The 22,406-nt window shown below is 52.1% G+C and overlaps 1 protein-coding gene across 3 annotated transcripts; it reads right to left on the bottom strand.

Annotated features, from left to right (window-relative positions):
- Nucleotides 1-1,485: 1,485 nt before the first annotated feature.
- Rhcg (Rh family C glycoprotein) lies at nucleotides 1,486-21,798 on the bottom strand. Of its 3 annotated transcripts, none has more exons than XM_057756389.1 (11): nucleotides 21,612-21,798; nucleotides 14,070-14,256; nucleotides 10,955-11,105; nucleotides 9,984-10,131; nucleotides 9,054-9,220; nucleotides 8,001-8,138; nucleotides 7,691-7,827; nucleotides 7,286-7,410; nucleotides 6,990-7,063; nucleotides 3,169-3,375; nucleotides 1,486-1,833 (listed from the first exon to the last, which is right to left on the bottom strand). In XM_057756389.1, the coding sequence occupies exons 1-10, from the start codon at nucleotides 21,796-21,798 to the stop codon at nucleotides 3,193-3,195; spliced, it is 1,497 nt and encodes a 498-aa protein (XP_057612372.1). In that variant the 3' UTR covers nucleotides 1,486-1,833; nucleotides 3,169-3,192. The 3 variants fall into 3 exon arrangements, with proteins under 3 accessions (XP_057612372.1, XP_057612373.1, XP_057612374.1); XM_057756390.1 differs by having other exon boundaries at nucleotides 3,180-3,375; XM_057756391.1 differs by lacking the exon at nucleotides 8,001-8,138 and having other exon boundaries at nucleotides 21,612-21,752.
- Between the last annotated feature and the right edge of the window lie 608 nt (nucleotides 21,799-22,406).

Genomic DNA, 22,406 nt, shown 5'->3' with positions numbered 1-22,406 from the left:
TCATTAGTTTGGAAGACGGTTCATAGAGACCCACGATGTGGTCCTCTGGAGGATCACGCTCTCTCCACTCCAAGGGCACCCCGCCTTCTGCACCTCTGGTGGATCCTGCCCCCTGTATCCTTCGCAGATATCCTCCCACGCTCCCTGCACCCCGCCATCTGTACTGCCCCTCCCAGACCTCAAGCCTGTCCCTTGCGCCCCTCCCACACCTCGCCCCTGCACTCCGCCACCTGCACCCCATTTCTTGTCCCCTCCCAGACTCCGCCTCTGCACCTCACCACCTGCGCCCCTCCCACATCCCGCCCCTGCACCCGCCCTGGCCCTGCAGGGACCCGAGGGGCGGGACCGCGCGACCGTGGGGGAGGGGCTGGGACGATCAGCTGGAATCAAAGCGGCCGCCCCCTCCCCCGCCACCCCGTCCCCCTGCCGAGCCGCCGCGCACCTCCTCCTTTGTCACAATGTTTTTCAATCCGGTGAAGCAAACTGTCCAATTAGAGCCGGGGCCTCCGGCTTCCATCTTTGCCGACGTTTAATTAACATGCTCCTCTTGGCAGCTGCTGACAAGTTCCAGAAACAGGTTGTAAAGGGTTTTTGTCTTTACCCAGCATGGAAAATAAGGGGTGTTACATCGCGGAACATGAATAGGTGGCACTTCAGCTTCCTCCTTCTCTCCTCCCCCTCCCCCTGCTCCGCAAAGGGGCACGGAGCCCTGAGTGTTCGTGTATGCGCGTGTACGTGTGAATTGCCAGGGAGGCGGGGAGAGCGAGCCGAGTTGGAGGCAGGCGAGACCGGTCCCTTCCTCTCTTTATGCCTTCCTTCCCAGGAACCTTTGCTCCACAAAAGATTTGGGTTCCTTTGCTCTCAAGTCTCCACACTTTCCCCTCCCCTCTCTGTTAGCTAAAGGCAAACTTGATTCCTGTCCGTGAGTTTGTCCGCGCTATATCTCCCCTTGTTACTCTTCTAGTAACTATTCCGCCTCCACAGCCCCACCAGGCTACCGCCCATCCACAGACTGCCTCTCCAAACGCTCCTGTCTGTCGTAGTCTACCTGTCCGTTGCAAGGCTGGGAATTTAAGGACCCGAAACTTTCCCCATTGTACAGCAGGAGTGGGGCTGGCCTGGCAGAGGAAGGGAAGGGCTAGGGAAAGCCGACTGGAAGGGGAGCCTCCCTCTCCCTAGCCTGCTGGAATGCACCCAGAGCAAGTCAGTGTGGCCTTCTCACCAGGGTGGACCATTAATGTAAGGGAAAAGGGGGCTTGGAGAAATAAAATGTAGCCGGGTTGAGCCCCCCCCCCCCCCCCCGCCTCCCAGGCTGGATGAAATTCTTGTAGAGATAGTGGCCCTTTGGGCAAAGGTCAGGGCCAGGCAGGGGACCAGGTTCTCTGGATCCATATATCTCTCACAGGGGCCCCACCAGAGAATTCACACCCATTCTACAAAGAACATCAACAACATTTATTTACTACATAGGATAGAGTGGTCTGGGGTCCCCAGGAGCATGGGAACTGTGGTTGGGGAACAGGCAGTGCTGGAAGAGTCTGAGAAGTGGTACCCCCTGGGAGGGTCAAGCTCACTCCTGCCCCAGCCACTGTCCATGCTGCTTTTCACAGGCTATTGAGCATGGTGACCCCAGGCAGGGGCAGACCTTCTGCAGCTGACCCTGGCTTGGAGCTCACTTTGTCAGAATTCCTCTGTTCTCAGGCAAGCCCCCTGGGATGAAGGGGGTCTGGGAGGTGCTGGGTCCAGGTCAGCAGGCCTTTCAGCTGCCCTGCTCCTGAATCCCTAGCTAGGCCGCTCCACCTCCTTCCAGAGCTTGGGGACAGTCTGCGAAGCCTGGAGAGGAGAGAGAGAGAGAGAGAGAGAGAGAGAGAGAGAGAGAGAGAGAGAGAGAGCAGCGGGTGGGATGTCCCTACCAGGCCTGCTGCAGTTTCCAGGCACCAAAGGGGACACCAGCAGCAATGGACACAGTCTGGCTTTGGTATTCCCCAAAATCTTCTTTCCTGACATGACCCTTTGCCTTTTACCCTAGACTCAGCCACTTCCAAGCTGTTTGTAAGATCAATGACAATGACCTTGAAAGACCCCAGTTCCCCCACTTGTTAGCCATGCGGCTTGAGTCCTGTCCCTTAATTTCTTCAGCTATTAAAAAGAAAGAAGGGGGCCGGGGATGTAGCTCAGTTGATGGAGTGCGAACCTAGCATGTACAAATTCCTGGGTTTGAAGCCCAGCATTGGTTAAGCAGGGTGCAGTGGTATGCACCTGTGATTCCAGCACTTAGGAGGTAAGACAGGATGATCAGGAGTTCAAGGTCATCCTCGGCTACATAGTGAGTTCAAAGTCAGCCTGGGGTGTCTGAGATCCTGTCTTTAAAAGGGGTTGGGGGGCCGGGAGGTGGTGGCGCACGCCTTTAATCCCAGCACTCGGGAGGCAGAGGCAGGTGAATCCCTGTGAGTTCAAGGCCAGCCTGGTCTACAAGAGCTAGTTCCAGGACATTTAGGACTGTTACACAGGGAAACCCTGTCTCGAAAAAACCAAAAAAGAGGGGGGCGGTTGGGGATGGCTGGTTGAAATGGTACACATCTGTAATTCCAGCACGTGGCTGAGGCAGGAGGATACTTCTTAGTTTCAGGCAAGCTTGGGGTATGAGCAATTACCCTGCTTTGTGGAAATTTCTCAAGGGTTGGTTGGTATTACAGCACCCCATTAATACACTGTGCTCTATAGAGGGGAAGGAGGAAGGTCTAGCCTGATCTAACCAAGTAAAGTCAGATCATAGATGAGGAAACCGAAGCTCGATCTCTAGGTTGAAGAGAGTCTCCAAGTCACACAGCAGCAAGCAGTCACAAAGTCAAGTGCGTCGCTGGGTCTCTTTCTTTTCTTTTCTTTTCTTTTTTTTTTTTTTTTTTTGGCTTTGGAGCCTGTCCTGGAACTAGCTCTTGTAGACCAGGCTGGTCTCGAACTCACAGAGATCCGCCTGCCTCTGCCTCCCAAGTGCTGGGATTAAAGGCGTGCGCCACCACCGCCCGGCCCGCTGGGTCTCTTTCTATGTGCTCCTCCAGGCTAACCTATCCCACCTCAGGGGCAGGAGAGCTCACGTTTCCATCTGGTTTTGAGACATGAGCCTCTATTGAGAGAACCTGAGCACCATCCCCCAAAGAGAAGGCTTACCTGCTTCTCACCTGCCTTGGGAGCTTAGTGTACCAAGGATGTTGAAGGTACTGGAGTTGCTAAGGATACTGGAGGTGTTGGAGGTACTGGAGCAACCAAGGATGCTGAAGGCGTTGGAAGTACCAAGGGTATTGAAGGTACTGGAGGAGCAGGATGTTTGTGGGTGAGGTCCTCAGGAATGTAGACAGTGTTCACCTCTTCAGGAATCTGTGGAGAGAGGGCAGGACCCGGTATGCCTAGTAGAACTAAAGGTGCTGGGGTGAGCGAAAGGCTGCAAACACTGTGTGGCGAGTGCCATCTTGTGGTCATGTTAAAAATTGCATGACACAAACATTCCTTTATAGCTTGCGATGGGCCCTGTCAGAACTGCAGAACTGGCCCTGTCAGGGTGCTCAGGCAAGGCAAGAACCAAATAGGGTCCCACAAGGACAAACGCTGGGTGGCATAGAGTTCAGATTGCATTCTAGACTCTTACAAGCACATGGGGGGGTTTGAAAGATGAATAGTGTGGCTTCTCAGAGCTAGAGTGGCATCCCAAAGAAGAACAAGGGAAGGCAAAGACTGGAAACGGATCTGGGAAGTGAAAAGCATGGGTGGGGCTGCTCAGCCCTGCCTTCTCGCAGCTGTCTCACCCCCTTCCCCTGGGAAGCCGGCTCATGACCCAGGCAGAAAACCCAGGGGTGCAGGGACAGTTTCCGCTTCCTCCTGACCTAGCACTGCTGGGGGAAGAGGTGAACTTGGCATGAATTACAAAGGTCCTAACAATGCAAGATGGGATGGAGGGATGTCTTGGTAGTTAAAGAGCACCTACCCTGCAGTCATGAGAACTGGAGTTCAGATCCTAGCGCCACGTGACACTCCAGGTGTCTGGCACATGCCAGTAACCCCAGTTCCAAGAGGAATGGAGACAGGAGGACCACTGGGGCTTACTGGATTCCAGCCTAGCTGTGAAGATATGAGCTCCAGGTTCAGGGAGAGACCCTGCATCAAAGGACTAGGCAGAGAGTGACAGAGAAACTCAACACCATTTTCTGAACGCATAGGTACATATATCTGGGTGGGCACACATGGATATACATTCAGGCACATAGAAAGATGGATGATGACATACAGGCAAGCAGATAATAATTATAGATGGTAGGCAGATATATAGATAGACAGACAGACAGACAGAGGCAACTCCCATGTATGGAGATTTTGGGTCCATTTTATTAGCATCATGCCCAGGTGTTTCTAATTGTAGTGTCTTAAATTGTGTTGGTGTGGGCTTTAAAGAGAGGATGAAAATAAAAGTTTGCTAAGAATATAATATGCAAGGCAATCTGGATGCCAGACAGGAAAAGAGGAAGAGCGGGGTGGACCATCAAATCTCAACAGCATGTGGAAGACATACATGGAGAAAAGAACGAGAGGAAACATGCCAAAAGGTATTAGTGGCGCTTCGAGGAAGGTTGTCTGTGTGTGGTTTTTTGTTGTTGTTGTTTTTTTTTGTTTTGTTTTGCAGTGTGTGTCTATGTGGTGAGACTGAACCCGGAACTTTGCAACCTGCGTTCTCACGCTGTACTACACCCTCGGATCCTTGTAATCATATTTCTTGATGTGTTTCTGTAATGAGCGTCTAGTAATATTTATAATTTAAAATAAGCAATAATTTAAAATAAGATGACTCAGTGGGTGATGGCTCTTGCCACCAGGTTGATGACCTGAGTCCCATTCCAGAACACACACACACACACAGGGAAGTTGAGTTTCTCTGTCACTCTCTGCCTAGTCCTTTGATGCAGGGTCTCTCCCTGAACCTGGAGCTCATATCTTCACAGCTAGGCTGGAATCCAGTAAGCCCCAGTGGTCCTCCTGTCTCCATTCCTCTTGGAACTGGGGTTACTGGCATGTGCCAGACACCTGGAGAGAGAGAGAGAGAGAGAGAGAGAGAGAGAGAGAGAGAGAGAGAGAGGTAAACATGAAAATGTATTGTGAATTACTGTCGGGGAGAGAAACCGTGATGCCATTAGAGGCCCAAATTGTTGGTAAAGCAAGAGTTCTGGGCTGTAAGGATGGCTCAGTGGATCAAGTCACTTGCTGTCAAGCCTGGCGACCTGAGTTCAATTCCTGGGACCTACATGATGGAAGAGAATTGACTCCTACAAGTTGTCCTCTGACCTCCAACAGATGTGTGCCCCCACATACATACACACCCACTTGTGAGCAGACACGAGAGAGCAAGAATGAACAAGCAACACATACAGAAGGGAGAGAGAGGAAGAGAGACAGTTTTGCTATACTCTGGTGTTGACTTCCTGGAACACCTCCATGTTAGGTTTTCTACGGACAGGCTAAAAGTGGTGGTGTTCCACTTCTGAGCCAGAACCCCCTGGGAGCTTGGCCATCCGTAGATTCCCAGTCCTTCTGAAAGAGGCCCTCCTGGCTGGCATCAAGTGGCAATCTCACAAGGTGACCATTATGCAGTCTGAAGTTGGACACCACACCGATTCTTTCACCAAGAAGAGAGTCCCCTGGGAAGAGCTCTTACAAAACATTCTCATGTCCAAACCCTACACCCCTAGAGCAGTGGAACCCAAGCTGCTGGACGGAAGCTCTGAGCTGCCCCAGAGGCCTTCCCAGGTGACTCTCAGATGCCAGGAAGGGTAAAAAGTCACCAGCCTAACAAGGAAGTTCTCAGATGGGGCTTCAGCCAATGTCACTCAGAGGTTCTTAATACTTCTGGGTAGGATGACTTGCTATTTTGTTTTTAAGGTAGGGCCACATGTATCTACCAGGCTGGCCTCAAACTGTGTTAGAAACTATGTATCTAAGGATGACTTTGACCTTCGGTTCTTCTTGCCTCTATCTCCAGGGTGCTGGAATAGTGTAGCGCTGGGATCCAACTCGGAACCTCATGCATAGGCGAGCATTTTACCAATTGAGGTATAGCCCCAGCCTTTGCTAGTCTGTTTTTTGAGGCAGAGCCTCACTCTGCAGCCCAGGTTGGCCTCAAACCTGTGCCTATCCTCTTGCCTCAGCCTCTTTCCTAGGCTAGGATTGCTCGGTGACACCGCTGCTGTTAGGGTCGGGGACAGACTTTGGAAGTTATGACTAGAACACACCAGATTCAGGCCCCATGGTAGGCTGCTCGTGTGACTCCACTCCCAGAGTGTGTAGAAAGAAAGGTATTCATGGCCCCCTTGGGGTGCCCAGGGGAAAGAAAGAAAGACGGGTAGGGAAAAGTCTTCAATTTACAGGCGACACCATGCCCTACATAGATTAGGTTAAGGCAAGGTGTGGGTGTGGTGGGGGGTATAGCTATCCTTGTATAGAGACAAGATGAGGGGATATAGCTATCCTTGTATAGAGACAAGATGAGGGGATATAGCTATCCTTGTATAGAGACAAGATGAGGGGATATAGCTATCCTTGTATAGAGACAAGATGAGGGGATATAGCTATCCTTGTATAGAGACAAGATGAGGGGGGTACAGATATACTTGTATAGAGACAAGGTGGGGGTATAGCTATCCTTGTATACAGACAAGGTGGGGGGTATAGCTATCCTTGTATAGAGACAAGGTGAGGGGGGTACAGCTATCCTTGTATAGAGACAAGGTGGGGGTATAGCTATCCTTGTATACAGACAAGGTGGGGGTATAGCTATCCTTGTATAGAGACAAGGTGAGGGGGGTACAGCTATCCTTGTATAGAGATAAGGTGGGGAATACAGCTATACTTGTATAGAGACAAGGTGGGGGTACATCTATCCTTGCATAGAAACAAGGTGGGGGGTACAGCTAGCTATCCTTGTATAGAGACCAGTCTCTAGAAATTACCTCCCAGTAGATAGCATCTTCAAAGCAGTTTTCATCAGCAGCTTGTCCCCAGAATGGCAATTTCAAAATGAGCCCTAAATAGATCGGAGGACACAATGGTCAGAACACACTCTTTGCTTACCCCAACCTCTTCCCTCAGATGGACCCCACATTCCCAGTCCCACAGCTGACAATACAGATATCAGGTATTCTGGGGGAGGCCCAGGTCCACCCTTGAGACATATTCTTGGGTCCCCCCCCCTTAGTAAGTCCCCAATCAGGACCCCATCTTTTCTAGTGTAGCCACTCTCACTCACCCACAATGATGCCGCCCACCAGGGCTATGGCCAAGGTCAGGAGGAGGCTAAATATCTGGGATCTGCCCTGCATTTTCTTGGTCCAGTCTGCCTTATAGCCCCCAAAGCCAAATGAATGGAGCAGCCTGGGACAGAGACAAGAATGAGTGAGGACCCCATGGAGAGGCCAGGGAATTGATTACTGCTACCCCACCCCTGTGTTCTTGAAACCCCAAGCCTCCTCCATCCCAATTACTCTATTCCTCTCTTGGACCCTTGTGGCAGGTCTGAGGGTGGGGAGAGAGGCCAGTGAATGGTCTAGAGTGGAAGAAGAGGCTAAAGGAGGAAGACATGTCGGGTCCCACAAAAAGAAGGAATAGAGAACGAAGGAGAAAACCCCACTTCTCACACCTTCGCCACACTTACCCTGGCTCTCCGTAGATATCAGGAGAGGAGTAGGCTGCTGTCACAGCACCCACGATGCCACCTATGATGCCAGGGATGCCGTGCAGGTTGTGAATGCCACATGTGTCCTGGATGCGCAGGCGGGACTCCAGGAATGGCTGCAGGGAGGAGGGAAGACGGTGCTGCTCAGGCCGTGGCTGTGGCAGGGGCACGGGAGGCCTTCAAAAACACAAATCTAGTGTTCCCTAGGTCTCACCCCTTCTTCCTCTCCCTGCTTTCAGGAACAAACCCCCCCCCACAGCATCCCCAGCCCCAGCCCTAGGGTCCTCACCGATAGGTACGCGAATCCTAGGGTGGAGAAGATGCCACAGAAGAAGCCCACGATGAGAGCGCCGTAAGGCGTGAGCATCATCTCCGCAGCTGTGCCCACGCCCACCCCGCCTGCAAGTGTGGCATTCTGGATATGCACCTGGGCAGGGTAGACAAAGCGTGCAAGCTCTCAGCTCTGTTCCTGGAGCGTGGCCTGCCTTCACATGTCACACAAAGCTGGGAGCCGGGAACAGCTCAGATTCTGCCTCAGCAGGCCAGGAGCAGGTTGGCCTTGGCCCCAGCTGAACACAGCTTCTTTGTGTGCTCTGCAAGTAAGTCATTCACGACCCCCAGCAGGCCTGGACATGTTCTGTGTCCGTGAGGCAGTGTGCTGCTGGACACGCCCATGGACCCTAGAAACCCATCTGCCCATTCCCCTTCTCTCCATGTCTACCTGTGGGTCAGTGGGTGTATCTGAGTGCATGCTATATCTATACCAGGGATTTGTGGGCCCCCCACGCATGCCCAGCTGCTACCAATGTTCTTCGTCAGCCATGACAGGTCCTGGGCTGCTGACTCCTCTAAGTGTGGGGACTGGTACAGCTTTAAAAAGCCCAAGAGGCCGGGCGGTGGTGGCGCACGCCTTTAATCCAGCACTTGGGAGGCAGAGGCAGGCGGATCTCTGTGAGTTCGAGACCAGCCTGGTTTACAAGAGCTAGTTCCAGGACAGGCTCCAAAACCACAGAGAAACCCTGTCTCGAAAAAACAAAAAATAAAAAAATAAAAAAAAATAAAAAGCCCAAGAGGCCAGTGGTGTCAGGAGGATAAAGACCTCGCAGAGGTGGGGGAAGCCGCACGCACATGGGCAATTCTGCCAGGCGGGCCTGCTATGACACACAGCTGGCACTGGCTAATAGCGTTTCAGGCTGTGAGGAAGGACAAGAACACTTGGTAGGGATGGCCCTCTGTGAACATCCAGGTTTGGGTGTGCCAATCTAGAAGCTGCCTGCCACAACAAGGTGCAGGCAGGGCGTGACAGTCAGAGAGGTACCTCCCCGCAGAAGCCCCTGCTCACCATGTCCAGCCTGCCCTTCTTGTGTATGATACTGGACACTGCCACTGTGGTTAGCACACTAGCCGCCAGGGAGAGGTAGGTATTGAGGGCTGCTCGGTGTTGGGTGTCTCCGTGGGAGCAACTGGCTGAATTGAAGCTGGGCCAGTATATCCATAGGAAGAGGGTGCCTGGGTCAGAACATATGCAGGCCAGGGGCCAGGAGAGGAGGTGTTAGGCCAGGCTCACAGAGCCCAAGTGGAGGCACTGCCTTTCCGCTCGAGAGATGGCCGGCTGCTTCCAGCCTATAAGAATCACTCTCATGAGTGCTCCTTCTGGAAGGTTCGCCTGGCCCAACTCACCTAGATCCCACTTGGCCTCCCACGCCACGTCACAAAGCCCTCTCTGTCTCCCCGACCCTAGGACTGGTTACCTGTCGCCTACTCTTAGAGCATCGTGGGGGAGAGTCTCCCCCTCTGTAGACAGATTAGCTGGTGGTACTACCGTCTCTCAGTCTACAGGGTGATGGAAGGGAGGGCTAGGTCTGATAGACATCACAAGTTCCTGTTTCCACTCTGTCTGCCTTGGGTTATTCCAGGAGGGAGAGAATCGGACACCCAGGAGTCTAGAAGTATCTACAGGGCACTTCATTCTGCCCTTCCTCCCAAAGAACCAGCAGACGCCCACTACATGGAGACCAGGGATGCACACGACAATCCTCACCCACCATGCAGACCCTCACACATTTATAGTGGCCCTCACCCAGCATGGCTGTTCTTACTCCTGACAGGTGTTCCGCTCTTCATTTATCATGGTGACCTGCACTCTCTACGGCAGCCTTCCAGCTAGTCCTAGTTGGTCTTACCCACTCACGGCTGTATGACCAATCATAGCAACCGGTATAGCTCCCCCACCATGGCAGCCCTCACCAACAGGACAGCTGTTCGTTCTCACCAATCATGGCAAAAAGGTCCGAGTGGTACACTGAACTCTGTCTCCGCTTGCTCTGCTCCAGATTCTTTCGGTAGAGGATCCAGGTCACTGTGAGCCCAAAGTAGGCGCCAAATGTGTGGATGGTCATAGAGCCCCCTGCATCCTTTGCCTGGAGTGCAAGGGGCCTGTCAGGGCCTGGTACCCTTTCCCCCTCCTTCCTCACAGTACTCCCCACCCCACACATATGCACACACGCTTAGCTGTCTCTGTCTCCAGCTGTGGGACACAGAGCCTAGTTCCCTGTCCCTGTTGCCTTATTTCTTCCTGTGTATATGTGTGTGTGTGTTTGTTTGTTTGTTCATTTTATCAATCTGACACAAACTAGAGTCACCTGGAAAGAAGAACCTTCAATTGAGAAAATGCCTCCATCCCGCCGGTCTATAAGCAAATCTGTAGGGCATTTTCTTGATGTAGGAGGGCCAGCCTTGGGTAGGGGGTTTTTGAGCTGTGTAAGAAAGCAGGCTGAGCAAGTCATGAGAAGCAAGCCGGGAAGCTGCATTGCTCTGTGGCCTCTGCTTCAGTTCCTGTCACCAGGTCCCTGCCAGGACTTCCTTTGATAACGGACTGTCAAATGGAAGTCTAAGCAAAATAAATCCTTTAAAGCAGATTTTCATCAGAGCAATAGAAACCCTAAGACAGTTCCCACGGCAACCAATTGAGCAGAGGGAGGTAGGGATGTTGACTGGCTAGCCAACAAAATGCCAGGGCCCTTTCCTCTTGTCCTCTCCTTGGCTTCCTTAGCTCTCCTGGTGTATGCTCTGTAGCGCCCTCTGCTGGGCTGCCTAGCCCTGGAGGTCAATCCTTAACACAGGGCATGCTCAGCGCCTCTTTGCTTGGACCCCTCACTGAATTGTACATTCTGGGGCTTATCTCAGTGTGGCTCGCTCCCCTCTGCCTCTAGCTCAACAGAGCCACAGACTCTGAAATCTTACCTCTATCAGGTACAGGATGATGTACTCATTCACTGCGAAGAGGGTCACTTGGAAGAAGGTCATGATAAGCAGTTGGACTGGGCTGATCTTGCCTAGAACTGCCCCAAAGGCCACACAGGTAGATGCCACACAGAAGTCAGCTTCGATGATGCTATCGAGAGACAGGACCAGTGAGGAGCTGCAGCTACAACCAGAAGCGACACTCCAAGCCTTTGGTCCTCTGTGGACTGAGACCGGTGGTTTAATCCTCCTGATCCTCAGTTTCACTCTCTGTGATAATGGGCTCACCCTAGCTAGGACCAACATGCATAGTGTGCCCAGTGAAAAGCCTACTTTGGCTTCTTGTAGAGACCGTCCTGACTTAGAGGACAGAGTCAAGCTAGGATGGGGTCAGAGATGAGAGATGAGAGAGTCGGTGGCTGAGGGCTAAAACAAAATGGCACAGTGACTGACTGGAATTTAAGGTGGTCTAAATTCCTCCCTCCCATAGGGTAGGGAGTGTTCAAGGCTGGGCTCAAATGTAGAAGAGGAGACTTGGAAATGTATAAAGTGATCAAATACTATTCTCCTCCACAAGGAGGCACCAGGGAGGCTCCTTTGTAGCAGTGGACGGCATGTCTTCCCTTAGCCTTGTGGGCTCTATGCTCAGGGACCCAAGTGGTTCATCCACTGTTGTTGAACAAGTCCTGTATTTAGGGTACAACCCTATCCCCTGTCTTCTGCTTGCCTTTCCAGAACCTCCTCTTATTGTCTCTGTTTGCCAAAAGCCCTCCTCATCCCCCCCCCCCCGCCAATGTGGACCCTGCTCCTGACACGGAATTCACTCCAGACTCACTCACCCTGCCCTGCCATGGCCTTCTGGGTCCTCCTTGTCACTGTACCCACAAGGAAAGGTCAGCGTCCACACAAGAGACAGAAGGACCTTCCCACAGGAAGTAAAGATCTAGCGTGGTGCTGGGCATAAGGAGGGGGCAGGAAGGCCCAAAGAAGGGATGGGGCAAAGGGTGGTACAAAGGCTCCCCTCGATCCTGAAATGCCCAGGCTCCGCCACCGCAGCAAGGGAGTCAAGGAGGCGTGGTCACCTACTGCAGCCAAGCAATGCCTACACCTGCAGGAGACCCTGCTTCTGCCCACCTCCCTGCAAGCAGCAAGGCAACCCCACATTCTCAAGCCGACTTCCAGTACAGCTCACGAGACCGTGAAAGCTGTCAGTGGGGTGGGCGTAGGGAAAACAGGGTTGCTTCCTCAAGGCTGTCGAATACAGAGATTCTCCACATGTGTGAGGGTGTGTGTAAAACACAGACTCAGGGTGAAACAATCTCGCTGAGGTCCAGTTTCTGGAATGAGGGCAGGACCTCTCCAGAGGATATTTATAGGATGTCCCCACACACACACTGCTAGCCTTGCTCAGCACTGTGTCTGCGGGATCTGCCTGAAAGGGTGATGGGCTACTGAGTAAGCAGTCGCGTGGCCTCCTGAATCATCTCCCCCAACCACAAAAGGTGGGTACTTCTCATCAATATTTCATCACTGTGATACAAAGACTCAGCGAGGCCCAGTGACTAGCTAGAGTTCTCCAGATGCATCCCAAAGAGCCACCTGATGGGGGTGCCCCTCAGGAGAGAAAAAGAGCAAGAACAGAAAAGCCGGGCTTCTGCCCATCGACACCCGGGAGGTGGATCTGGCTACCACATGTTAGGGGTCTCGGGGAGGCCTGAGCAGAGCTCACAGAGGAGAACTGCCCCAGGGTGGCAGGTGAGCATAGCCAGGACGGATGTCAGAAGTATATCCATACCTATAAACCCGCAGGCTAGATCTGGGAACAACACGCCCATCCTAACTTGGGCTCCCAACATCGGCTCCAGGCCAGAGGCTGGAATCTAATCCCCCAAATCCTTTGCCCAAACTCTATTTATCAAGTGACCAGCTTGCTGACTAAGTAGTTCACCTCGAACTTGCTAACTCAGGGTTTGTAACCACTCTTTTGAAAAAAAAAAAAAATAATGGCATACTTTCTCATGTGTCATGGCCATTCTACCGTAGTGGCTAATTAGATATATAACAGGTAGACTCATGCTTTGGGCCTATGGTATTGAGGCTGTTTTGTGCATGTCACAGATTTTACTGAAGGCAGTTTATCTAGTCAATTGTTTTTTTTTTTCCGTGTGTCAGTCACTGGCCACTTCTCTAAAGAGGAGAGTGAGGTACCTGGTGGGAAAGTGCTGGTGACACTCATCAAACTGAGAAGTTATCACAGGAGTCACTTAGAGGACTGGAGGTGGGAGAAGAGGTTGGTGCCCCGCCCTGAAAACCCACACCAGCCTTCCAGCTCTTATTCCGCCAGAAGAGGTGGCTTGCAAGGAGAGAGGGGCTCCATTTGGCTGAGCTCCCCATTGCTGTTCCCAGCAAGGGACCCTCTGAGGCGCGCTCAGGCTTCTGGGCCGCCCTCCTGGGTCCCTGGGGCTGCGTTGTCTCAGAGCATTTTAGTGTGTGGAAGCAGGGGCTTGGACTCTTCCTTCCTCTTCTGGAGAAAAGACTATCCTCCATCGTGGGAGAGAGACCCTCCCACGGTACCTGAATAGCATTATACACAATCTCTATCTGGAGAGTGGCGATAAGAAAACGGTGTGCGTAGCACAGGTGTCCATCACCCGACCAAGGTGTTCTGAAGGAAGAGCCACCTAATCCCAAACCCTCAGAGCCCACCGCCCTCTTCCTGTCTTCCTGTCCCTGCCCACTTCCTTTAACCCTCCCTCCCCCCACTCACCGGGCACCCGCACTACCATTCCCCCCCCCCCCAGGCCTCTCCTTTTGAACCTTTTCCAGTTTTTCTCGCCACCCACCCTTAGGGCCTCCCCTGTCACCACAGGACCCATCCCAATCCAGACCCCGACCCCACCCCCACTCCTGAGCCATGCCCACTCAATCCTTCTCCCCAGGACTCACCCCCAGCCAAAACCGGCTAGTGAGCATCTCCCAGTCCGCCTGCGCTCCCTCCCCACCCAGAGTCCTCCCCACCCAGGGTCCACCCCACCACTGCCGGACGCGCCCTCCCCGCCGGACCCTGCCTGGTCCATCCCGCCCCGCCCCTCCCCTCGAACTCTCCCGGGCTCACTTCTCCACGCTCAGGATAATGTGGCCTTCTTCAAAGAAGCGGAACCAGCCCTGCATGAGCAGCGCCCACTGGATGCCGAAGGCTGCCAGCAGGAAGTTGAAGCCTACGGCGCTGAAGCCGTAGCGCTGCAGAAAGGTCATGAGGAAGCCGAACCCCACGAAGACCATGGCGTGCACATCCTGGAAACCTGCCGGGAGGGAGGGCGCAGCTGAAGGTCTCTGCTGCTCAGAGAAGGTCCACCATGGCTTTGAGTCTGACAGGCCAGCACAGCCTAGGGCAGCTCCTGTATTTTCAGCCACTGTGGCAGAACCTGGAGCCCTGACTCCCTTTTCCCCTCATCCCTGCTCCCTTCTTCCTGGTAACCAGACTGCATCTGGGTGGCCGGAACAAGAGGGCTCTTGATGGGTTAAATAAATAAATAAATAGCCACTACCTTCATCTTCGGGTTCTCTGGAGGGAGCGGGGGTGGGGGGGAATTAGCGGTGGCTCTCCAGATTAGACCTTTGGGTAACAGGATCAAGATGACTGAGAGCACCCTTGGGAGATGACACGTTTTCATGTTCCACCCTCCATCTGGATGGCACTGCTGGTCCACATGCCCTCCCCTCCCGTCCACACTTCCCCTTCCCCCCCCCCCCAGCCTTGCTAGGTTGTGGAACATAGGGCCTTCACTCATATGCCTTATCCATGAGCTTTTTCCACGGGCCGGGGGCATTTAAAGTGGAGGCCAAGCTATGAGTTACACTCTGGGTCCAGAGTCTAGAGCACAAATCATCTCGGGTAATGTAGTCTCCCCCTCTCCACTGTAACCTTTTCCTCGGGGGAGAAGAATCAAAGTTAATCCGAATAAGCAGGACCTCAGCAGGCCAAGCATTGGTGCACACAGCTATCACGGTCCACACGCCGCCCTTCCGCCTCCACCACGGAAGGCACCTCCTCCAGCCATGCAGAGGGAGGAGTTATCTCTCCCCCACCTCTCCCCCCCCAACACCCACACAACACCCACACCAAATACACGGCCTCCAACCATGCAGTGGGAGGAGTTATCTCTCCCCCCACTTCCTCCCCCAACACACACACCAATTGCATGGCCTCCAACCGTGCAGTGGAAGACGTTATCTTCCCCACCCCACCCCACGTCCTCCAACCGTGCAGTGGAGAAGTTGGAACACCAGTGTTTCATCTTCGGGATGGACAGCTGTTATCAAACAGACTTGGATCGCAGCACATTTTATTAATGCCTCACAGATGTTGCAGAGGTAAAATGCAGATGTGTAGTAGAGTTCTTGGCATAGTGTGCACCCAGAACAGGTGACCCAACTGGGCAGCTGTCTTTATTTATTATTGCTCAAGCACTGCCTTTGTTTCCAAGTCTGACCAGATTTCTACCCCACAGTGATCCCAGCAAGTCCCCTCCCCACTCTGAGCCTCAGTTTCTAAAGGGATGAGCTGAAATGATGTGGGATGGGCTAGAGGAATCTAAGCTGTTCTGCCAGCACTAATACTATTTGCTTTTAGTAGAGCCCAAGAAAACAAAACAAGAGATGGCAAAGAGCTTTAGCAGTTGAAAACTTAAGTGTAGTGGCATACACCTTTAATCCCTGCACTTGGGAGACAGAGGCAGGCGGATCTCTGTGGGTTCGAGGCCAGCCTGGTCTACAGAGTGAGTTCTAGGGTTACACACAGAGAAACCGTGTCTTGGGGAGAAGAAAAAAAAAAAGCTCAGGGGCTGGAGAGATGGCTCAGTGGTTAAGAGCATTGCCTGCCCTTCCAAAGGTCCTGAGTTCAATTCCCAGCAACCACATGGTGGCTCACAACCATCTGTAAAGAGGTCTGGCGCCCTCTTCTGGCCTTCAGGCATACACACAGACAGAATATTGTATACATAATAAAAAAAAAAAAAAAAAAGCTCAGACCGTGAAAACCTAATAGAAATAGGACACAAAGCCGGGCGGTGGTGGCGCACGCCTTTAATCCCAGCACTCAGGAGGCAGAGGCAGGCGGATCTCTGTGAGTTCGAGACCAGCCTGGTCTACAAGAGCTAGTTCCAGGACAGGCTCCAAAACCACAGAGAAACCCTGTCTCGAAAAACCAAAAAAAAAAAAAAAAAGAAAAGAAAGAAAGAAAAAGAAATAGGACACAAAGGAACTGTGGATGCCATGGGACACAAAGAGCCAGACAGAAGGGCTCCCGTTGGCCTCATCTGGGGCAATTTAAGCACCAAAATAATGGTTTCTCATAATGTTACAATCATTTACATACAGGAATTCTTGAGTCCGTGCTGATAATAAATGGGCAAAAATGGACAAGGGAGCAAAGAGGACTCTGTCCGCAATGGAACACTGAGGACTCTGCTTAGAATTTGGGTAGAGAGTTGGGATTGGAGAAATGATTGCTTTCACAGCAGCAGCCCCATGAGCGATGCTAATGCAGGGGAAAATTCCAAGAAGAGCAGGGCTTCGCACCGCACCGTCTTAAAGATTCTGCCAACAAATGACTCATTGCTCTCAAGGGAGGAACAAACAGTAGTAATTGCACAGAGGAAAAATTAGGTTACATATTAACAGGGGGAATAAAAATTAACATGTCCAATGGTGGCAGAAGGACTTTGTGTGCCTCCAGATGGGACATCCTATAAAGGAGGTATCCCCTGGTATCCCCCGTAGGGTGCTCTTCCTCAGACTGCAGGAACAAATTTAATAATGAAAAAACAATTGGACACAGAAGGAGGAGTCTATTGTTAAGAGGGGTTGAGGCTGAGGCAGGGCACAATGGCACATGCCTGGTAGTCCAGCACTTGAGAGACTGGCCCAGAAGACTGCAAATCTGAGGCCAGCTTCCGCTTCATAGTAAGGCCTTGTCTCAAAAACAAAACAAAACGATGGTGGTTAAGCTGTACTCTTGAAAATTAACCAAGTCGTGGAAAACGAAGAAAAGGCTTTTCTTTTTAATGTTCCAGATTAAAAGATATGCCAATTATACTTAATAAATACATCTACACTTGATTTGGCAGAGAGTATGGGGAAGACCTAAAAAAAAAGTTATTAGGTTAGCGAGAGAATTAGGTATTGATGGCGGGTTAAGATTCCTCACCCAGGTGGATGTATGAAGCTGAGTACTGTTGATCTGGAAGTGAGCACTCCTTACTCCTGTTCTGAGGGAGGAAGACTATGAGGAATGTGAGTGACCCTCCCAAGTGATTCGTGATGGGTCTATACGTGTGTGTGAGTGTGTGTGTTTGTGTGGGAATGTATGCAGTGTGGGAATGTATGCAATATGAGTGTGTGTGAATGTATGCTGTGTGAGTGTGTGCGTGTGAATGTAAGCCGCGTGTATGTGTTTGTGTATGTATGTGTAAATGTAGGCTGTGTGCGTGAATGTATGCTGTGTGCGAGTGTGTATGAGTGTGTGTGTATGCATGCCGTGTGTGTGTGTGTGGCTGGAGAGAGAAATAACAATGCCGGCATCTGAGATAAAGTATATTGCAACATACTGTGTCTCTCTGTGTTCTCTCATTTTTGCAGCATCTGTAAATTTAAAATTATTTCCAAAGAAAAAGTTGAAAGAGAAAGAAAAGGCAGCTCCGGGACCTGCCAGGCCACCTGCTTCCCTCTGGTTCCCAGTCCCACTGCAGGGGCTTTGCTGTTTCCTTTACTAGAGGACTGTTACAGAATTACTGTTACAGAATGGCCTCTCTCAGAATAATGCCCCCTCACTGAGAAGCTTTTTGACCACATACTTTTATTTTATTTTATTTTTTAACAAGGTCTCAGTTTGTAGCTGTCCTGGAACTCACCATGTAGACCAGGCTGGCCTCCAACTCACAGAGATTCACCAGCTTCTGTCTCCCGAGTGCTGGGATTAAAGGTGTGTGTCACTACACATAGCTGTGACCACCTACATTAAGGCAGGCTGTCCCCTCCTGGTACCCTCATTTCCTTCCCGGTCCCATTACAAAGTGAAGTTGTATGTTTGCTTGTTTGTGTAATCTTCTAGACCAGAAAGCTGCAGGAAGATGTGCTATGCCCGTGCTGACCGCCAGGGCATTCTTAACACCTAGGCGAGCACCAAGGGGCGCTCTCCGCCATATTCTCAAGAATACAGCATACTGGCTGCTCTCACAGGGGACCAGGGTTCAATTCCCAGGACCCGAGTGATGGAATGATGGCTCATAATCATTTGTGACTCCAGTTCCACGGGATCTAAACCCTTTGGTCTCTGCAGGCACTAGGAAATGACACCCTGAGAGCCTTGGCTCCTCTTAGATACCCTCTACTTTACAGCACTACTGCCCTACAGAGAGGCAGTCTGAGGCTCAAGGTTAGGTTGCCAAGTTAGGGATTTGACCCAGATGTTTCACTGAGAGGCTCATCATCAGGCTATGCTGCCGCCTTCTCTGGTTAAATGAGTTCTGATGGATTAAACCTAGTCTGATGTATACGTCCATAGAAGACCAGGTGAGCCTGGAGGCTCTGGCCTCAGGAGACAGGCTCTGAGTCGTGGGAAATCTGGGCATCCTCAACTTCAGGTCCTTTCCTAACACGTCTTGACCTCCTTCGGGGTCTTCGGAAAGCTTCTGGGGTCAGGACCTGGTGACCCTCCTTGACCCAGCTTCCATTGTCAGAGCTCATGGTCACTGAGGCTGCGACAGCAACTGGGAGGAGGCTTCATGTTCAGCAACTGGCGTGGCACTTCAGATCTCCAAGAGCAGGAGGGTAGGTTCCCAGCTAGCTCTGTGTCGACTGTCTGCGAGGGGCTGTGGCCGGGGATGCTGATTTCAGGCCCCGGTGCTGACCTGCTCCAGAAACCAGAGACACCTGGCAGGTTCCACTGATCCCTTGAGTAGGGATGAAGCTCCCACAGCATGCCCTGAATGGGTGCTGATGGCTACAAGCCAAGAACTAGGAGAACCACAGGGGCCCACCCTTTGGAATTACTTGGTCTTGCGGAAACCAGGGCCTGGAGATGCACCTGGCCAGAAAGCTTCATGCTCCTTAGAGTCTAACCACAGTCACAAGATCTAGCAACTCAAAGATCCGTGCTGGGAAGAGGCAAAGGATGAGATGTGGGGTGGGAGAGTCACCCAGGAGGACAGGCTCAGACCCCAGAGAAACTGCCTGGATTCCTGGTTTCTTATTGGGTGACCTGTGTGAGACACGCCTACTATATGTTCAGTTTTCTCATCTGTGAAATGGGGTGTGTGGGAGAGTAGTAACGTCTCCCCTTGAGGGTTGGTAGTGATGAGCTAGGAGAGATCCCATGCTTGACTGGAGCTCTTTCAGCCACCACAGCACTTCCTGTGCTTGCCAAGGAACACAGCTCCCTCCCACTTCCTGCTTCTGGGCGAGCGGGGGGGGGGGGGGGGGGGGGGGGGGGCCCATGGAGTTAGAGACCAGGGTTACTGGGGGGGCATCCTTGGTGTTTAGGGTTCCCTTCTCCCTCAGCATTCCCCCCTTCTCTCTCCGAGTCCTTCTCTTAGGCTATTCTGAACCTCTCGTCCTTCTTCCTAGGCTTCCCGTTCAGAGGTCCTTTGGCTGCCCTGATCTCTCATTGTCAGACACGGACTGCCTGCTTGGAGCTCAGCACCCCTGGCCTTAGGTGTTTTAGCATGCAGTGCTCTGTTCCCAATAAATCTAGGAGTCCTTGAGGAGCAGAGGATATACAACTCATTTGTCTAGAGTGACCATAAATCCTAATTCACTGGAACAGTCAGGGTTTATGTCTTGCTCCCAACATATTGCGGCCAATCCCCTCTAGATAAACACTTATGGGGTAATGGAAAAGAAGACAGGTGGTTGGGTGAAGAGGGACAGTATAGGAGTTGGGGAGACTGAGGACTGCATCCCTTCTTAGGGGGTGTGAGGTTCTATAGCTTCCTGTGGGGTCTCGATGCCCTGTGCTGCCAGCCCAAGAGCTATAAATGCCCACGAAAGGAAGCCTTTCCCTCATACTTTTCTATGGGGCTGGCTCTGGTGCCCAGATGTGAGCAAGACCGCTGGAGATGAGACGGAATAAGTCAAGGATGAATCCTATGCTCGCCTGCTTCCCACACAGAAGAGGAAGGTTCGGCAGATTTACCCTGTGAATTCTGAAGCCACAGCTGTCAAGACCTCTTTTGAAGCACACAGCCCTGAACAGGGGCCCCCTTCATTTCCAGACACAGAGGATGCCCTGCCGCTGAGCATACAAGCTGCAGAGGGACAGAAGTTGACATAGCAGCTGTTGGAGAAGAGCTTCAGGGTCCCCTCAAAAACCAGTGGCCCATGACCACATGAGCGCCGGCTGTTAGAAGAATTGTCACTGGCTGCCGGTAGACAGCGTGGAAATTCAGAAAGCACAAGAGCACTGGCAGACCCTGGGCTGGCAGTTCAAGGTCAGGCTGCCTGGGGTGACCTTGGGCTAATTCTCCGTGCCCTCAGAGATGCCTGAAGTCCTCAGGTGCCTGTGTTTAGTGCTCTTGGGGTTGATGGCTTTGTTATAAAGCGAGGGTCACACTCCCAGTACTTCTTCACACCCTTCCTGTGCGGTGACTCCCGCCAGCACCCCTAGTCAGTAGAGAAGGAAGTTAGGGTCCTTTATGATTGTCATCTGCTTGAGAGCACCCCCAAAGCAACAGAGTCATGATAGGAAAAAAAAAAAAAAAAACAATGTCATTCCAGGACCATATTCTTCTTCGTCATCTTCTTCTTTTTTCTTTTTGATGTGTATGAGGGCTTTACCTGCATGAATGTCTGTGTGCCACATGTATGTCTGGTGCCCACAGAAGGCAGAAGAAGTCATAAGATTCCCTGGAACTGCAGTTATAAATGGTTGTGAACCACCACATAAGTGCTAGGAATCAAACCCCCGTTCTCTGGAAAAGTATCCAGCGCCCTTAACTGTTGAGCCATCTCTCCAACCTCTGTAGTCTCATTCTTAACCACAATATCATGGATGCAGACAATCCCAGGGCAAGGAACGGTGTCCAGATTTTTCTCCAAAGCCAAAGAGGGTGGGTGTAATGACCTCCTGGCCCAACACCACCTGTGGTCCACGAAACCTGTCTCCATAACAAAAGTGGAGGGTCATCATGCCATCCTTGTGACCACTGACATTGGACCAACCCCCTATTTGAAGTGTATGGGAGCCAGGTCATCTGCTGGTTGGTTGATGGAGGTGGAACTCTGGCTTTTGAGGACCAAGAAGGACAGGGACATAGGAGTGTCTGATGGTTGGGAGAGATGAAAATTAACCAAACTAACCAAACACCAATTTAAAAAAAAAAAAAAAAAAAAAAGGCAGCCCACTTCTCCCAGGTGAGTGCCCATAATCAGGTTTCCATAGCAAGTGTGAGCACGTATGGCCACTTCTCCCAGGCTGAGGTAGGAGAGTGCCCTGGTGCGGAGCCTACCCTGGGGCCAGCTCGGGACTGTGGGGCAGTATCGCCCCTTCACCTCCATCCTGTTCCAGAGGCAGAGGCAGACCTAAAGCGGAGAGCAGTCAGGCGGTCGTCCAATGGGAACCACCGGGAGACTACAGGTGAGACTGCCAGATAGGACTTACTTGAGTAGCGATAGTAAAAGTCGTTCTCAATGTCGCTGGAGATGTTCTTGAGCTTCTTCTCCAACCACCAGCGGGCATCCGCCTGGATGTCGTAGCGCACGAACACGCCGAAGAGAACCACCATCACCACCTGCAGGACCAGGCAGATGACGGGCAGCCGCCCCCGGAGGTTGGTGTTCAAAGCCATGCTCTGCACTGCTGGTCGCTCCGCACGCCGGGCTCCGAGGCTAGGGAGGCTGGGGCGACACTTTTAGGACACGGACACTGGGCGGGGCGGACGCGGAACAGCTGACCCTGGTGCCGCCCTCGCGCCCAGGGCGCTATCCAACCGGCAAGAGGCCCGCGGGGCGGCCCCGAGCCCGGCGCCCCTGATAGCTCCAGGTGAGGGGAGCAAAGGCAGACAGAAAGAAGAGAGTAGAGCGTCCCAACTTCCGCGCGTCCTGTCGATGCCTAATCTTTTCTCCCTTGTTTGGGTGAATAGAGCGAGAAGATCTTCACCGCTCATCCAGATCAGAACGAAGAATTCCAAGACTGGAATCACTACCCACATCGCCACCTCTGATCCTTTTGTTGTTGTTGTTTTGTTTTGCTTTGTTTTGGTTTTTGTTTGTTTTGTTTTGTTTGTTTGTTTCAAGACAGGGCTTCTTTGAGTAGCTCTGGCTGTCCAGTAACTTGCTCCGTAGACCAGGCTGCCCTCGGAACTCCCAGAGATCTGCCTGCTGCTGCCCCTCCCCCACGGAGTGCTTGGATTAAAGGCAGGCACCACCACAGCCCAGCCACTCCCATCCTTTTTGA

This window comes from Chionomys nivalis, chromosome 23, assembly GCF_950005125.1.
Source record: "Chionomys nivalis chromosome 23, mChiNiv1.1, whole genome shotgun sequence".
NCBI lineage: Eukaryota > Metazoa > Chordata > Mammalia > Rodentia > Cricetidae > Chionomys > Chionomys nivalis.
The sequence above is the reverse complement of the archived record's forward strand: the minus strand, read 5'-3'. Positions and strand labels throughout refer to the sequence as shown.

Bases quoted from the DNA above. Each gene is read 5' to 3' on its own strand.
- Rhcg (XM_057756389.1), bottom strand. From the start codon at position 21,798: ATGGCTTTGAACACCAACCTCCGGGGGCGGCTGCCCGTCATCTGCCTG. The intron at 14,257-21,611 runs GTAAGTCCTATC...CCCTCCCGGCAG, and splicing joins CTTTTACTATCGCTACTCAA to GTTTCCAGGATGTGCACGCC. The intron at 11,106-14,069 runs GTGAGCCCGGGA...GTCTCTCGATAG, and splicing joins ATTATCCTGAGCGTGGAGAA to CATCATCGAAGCTGACTTCT.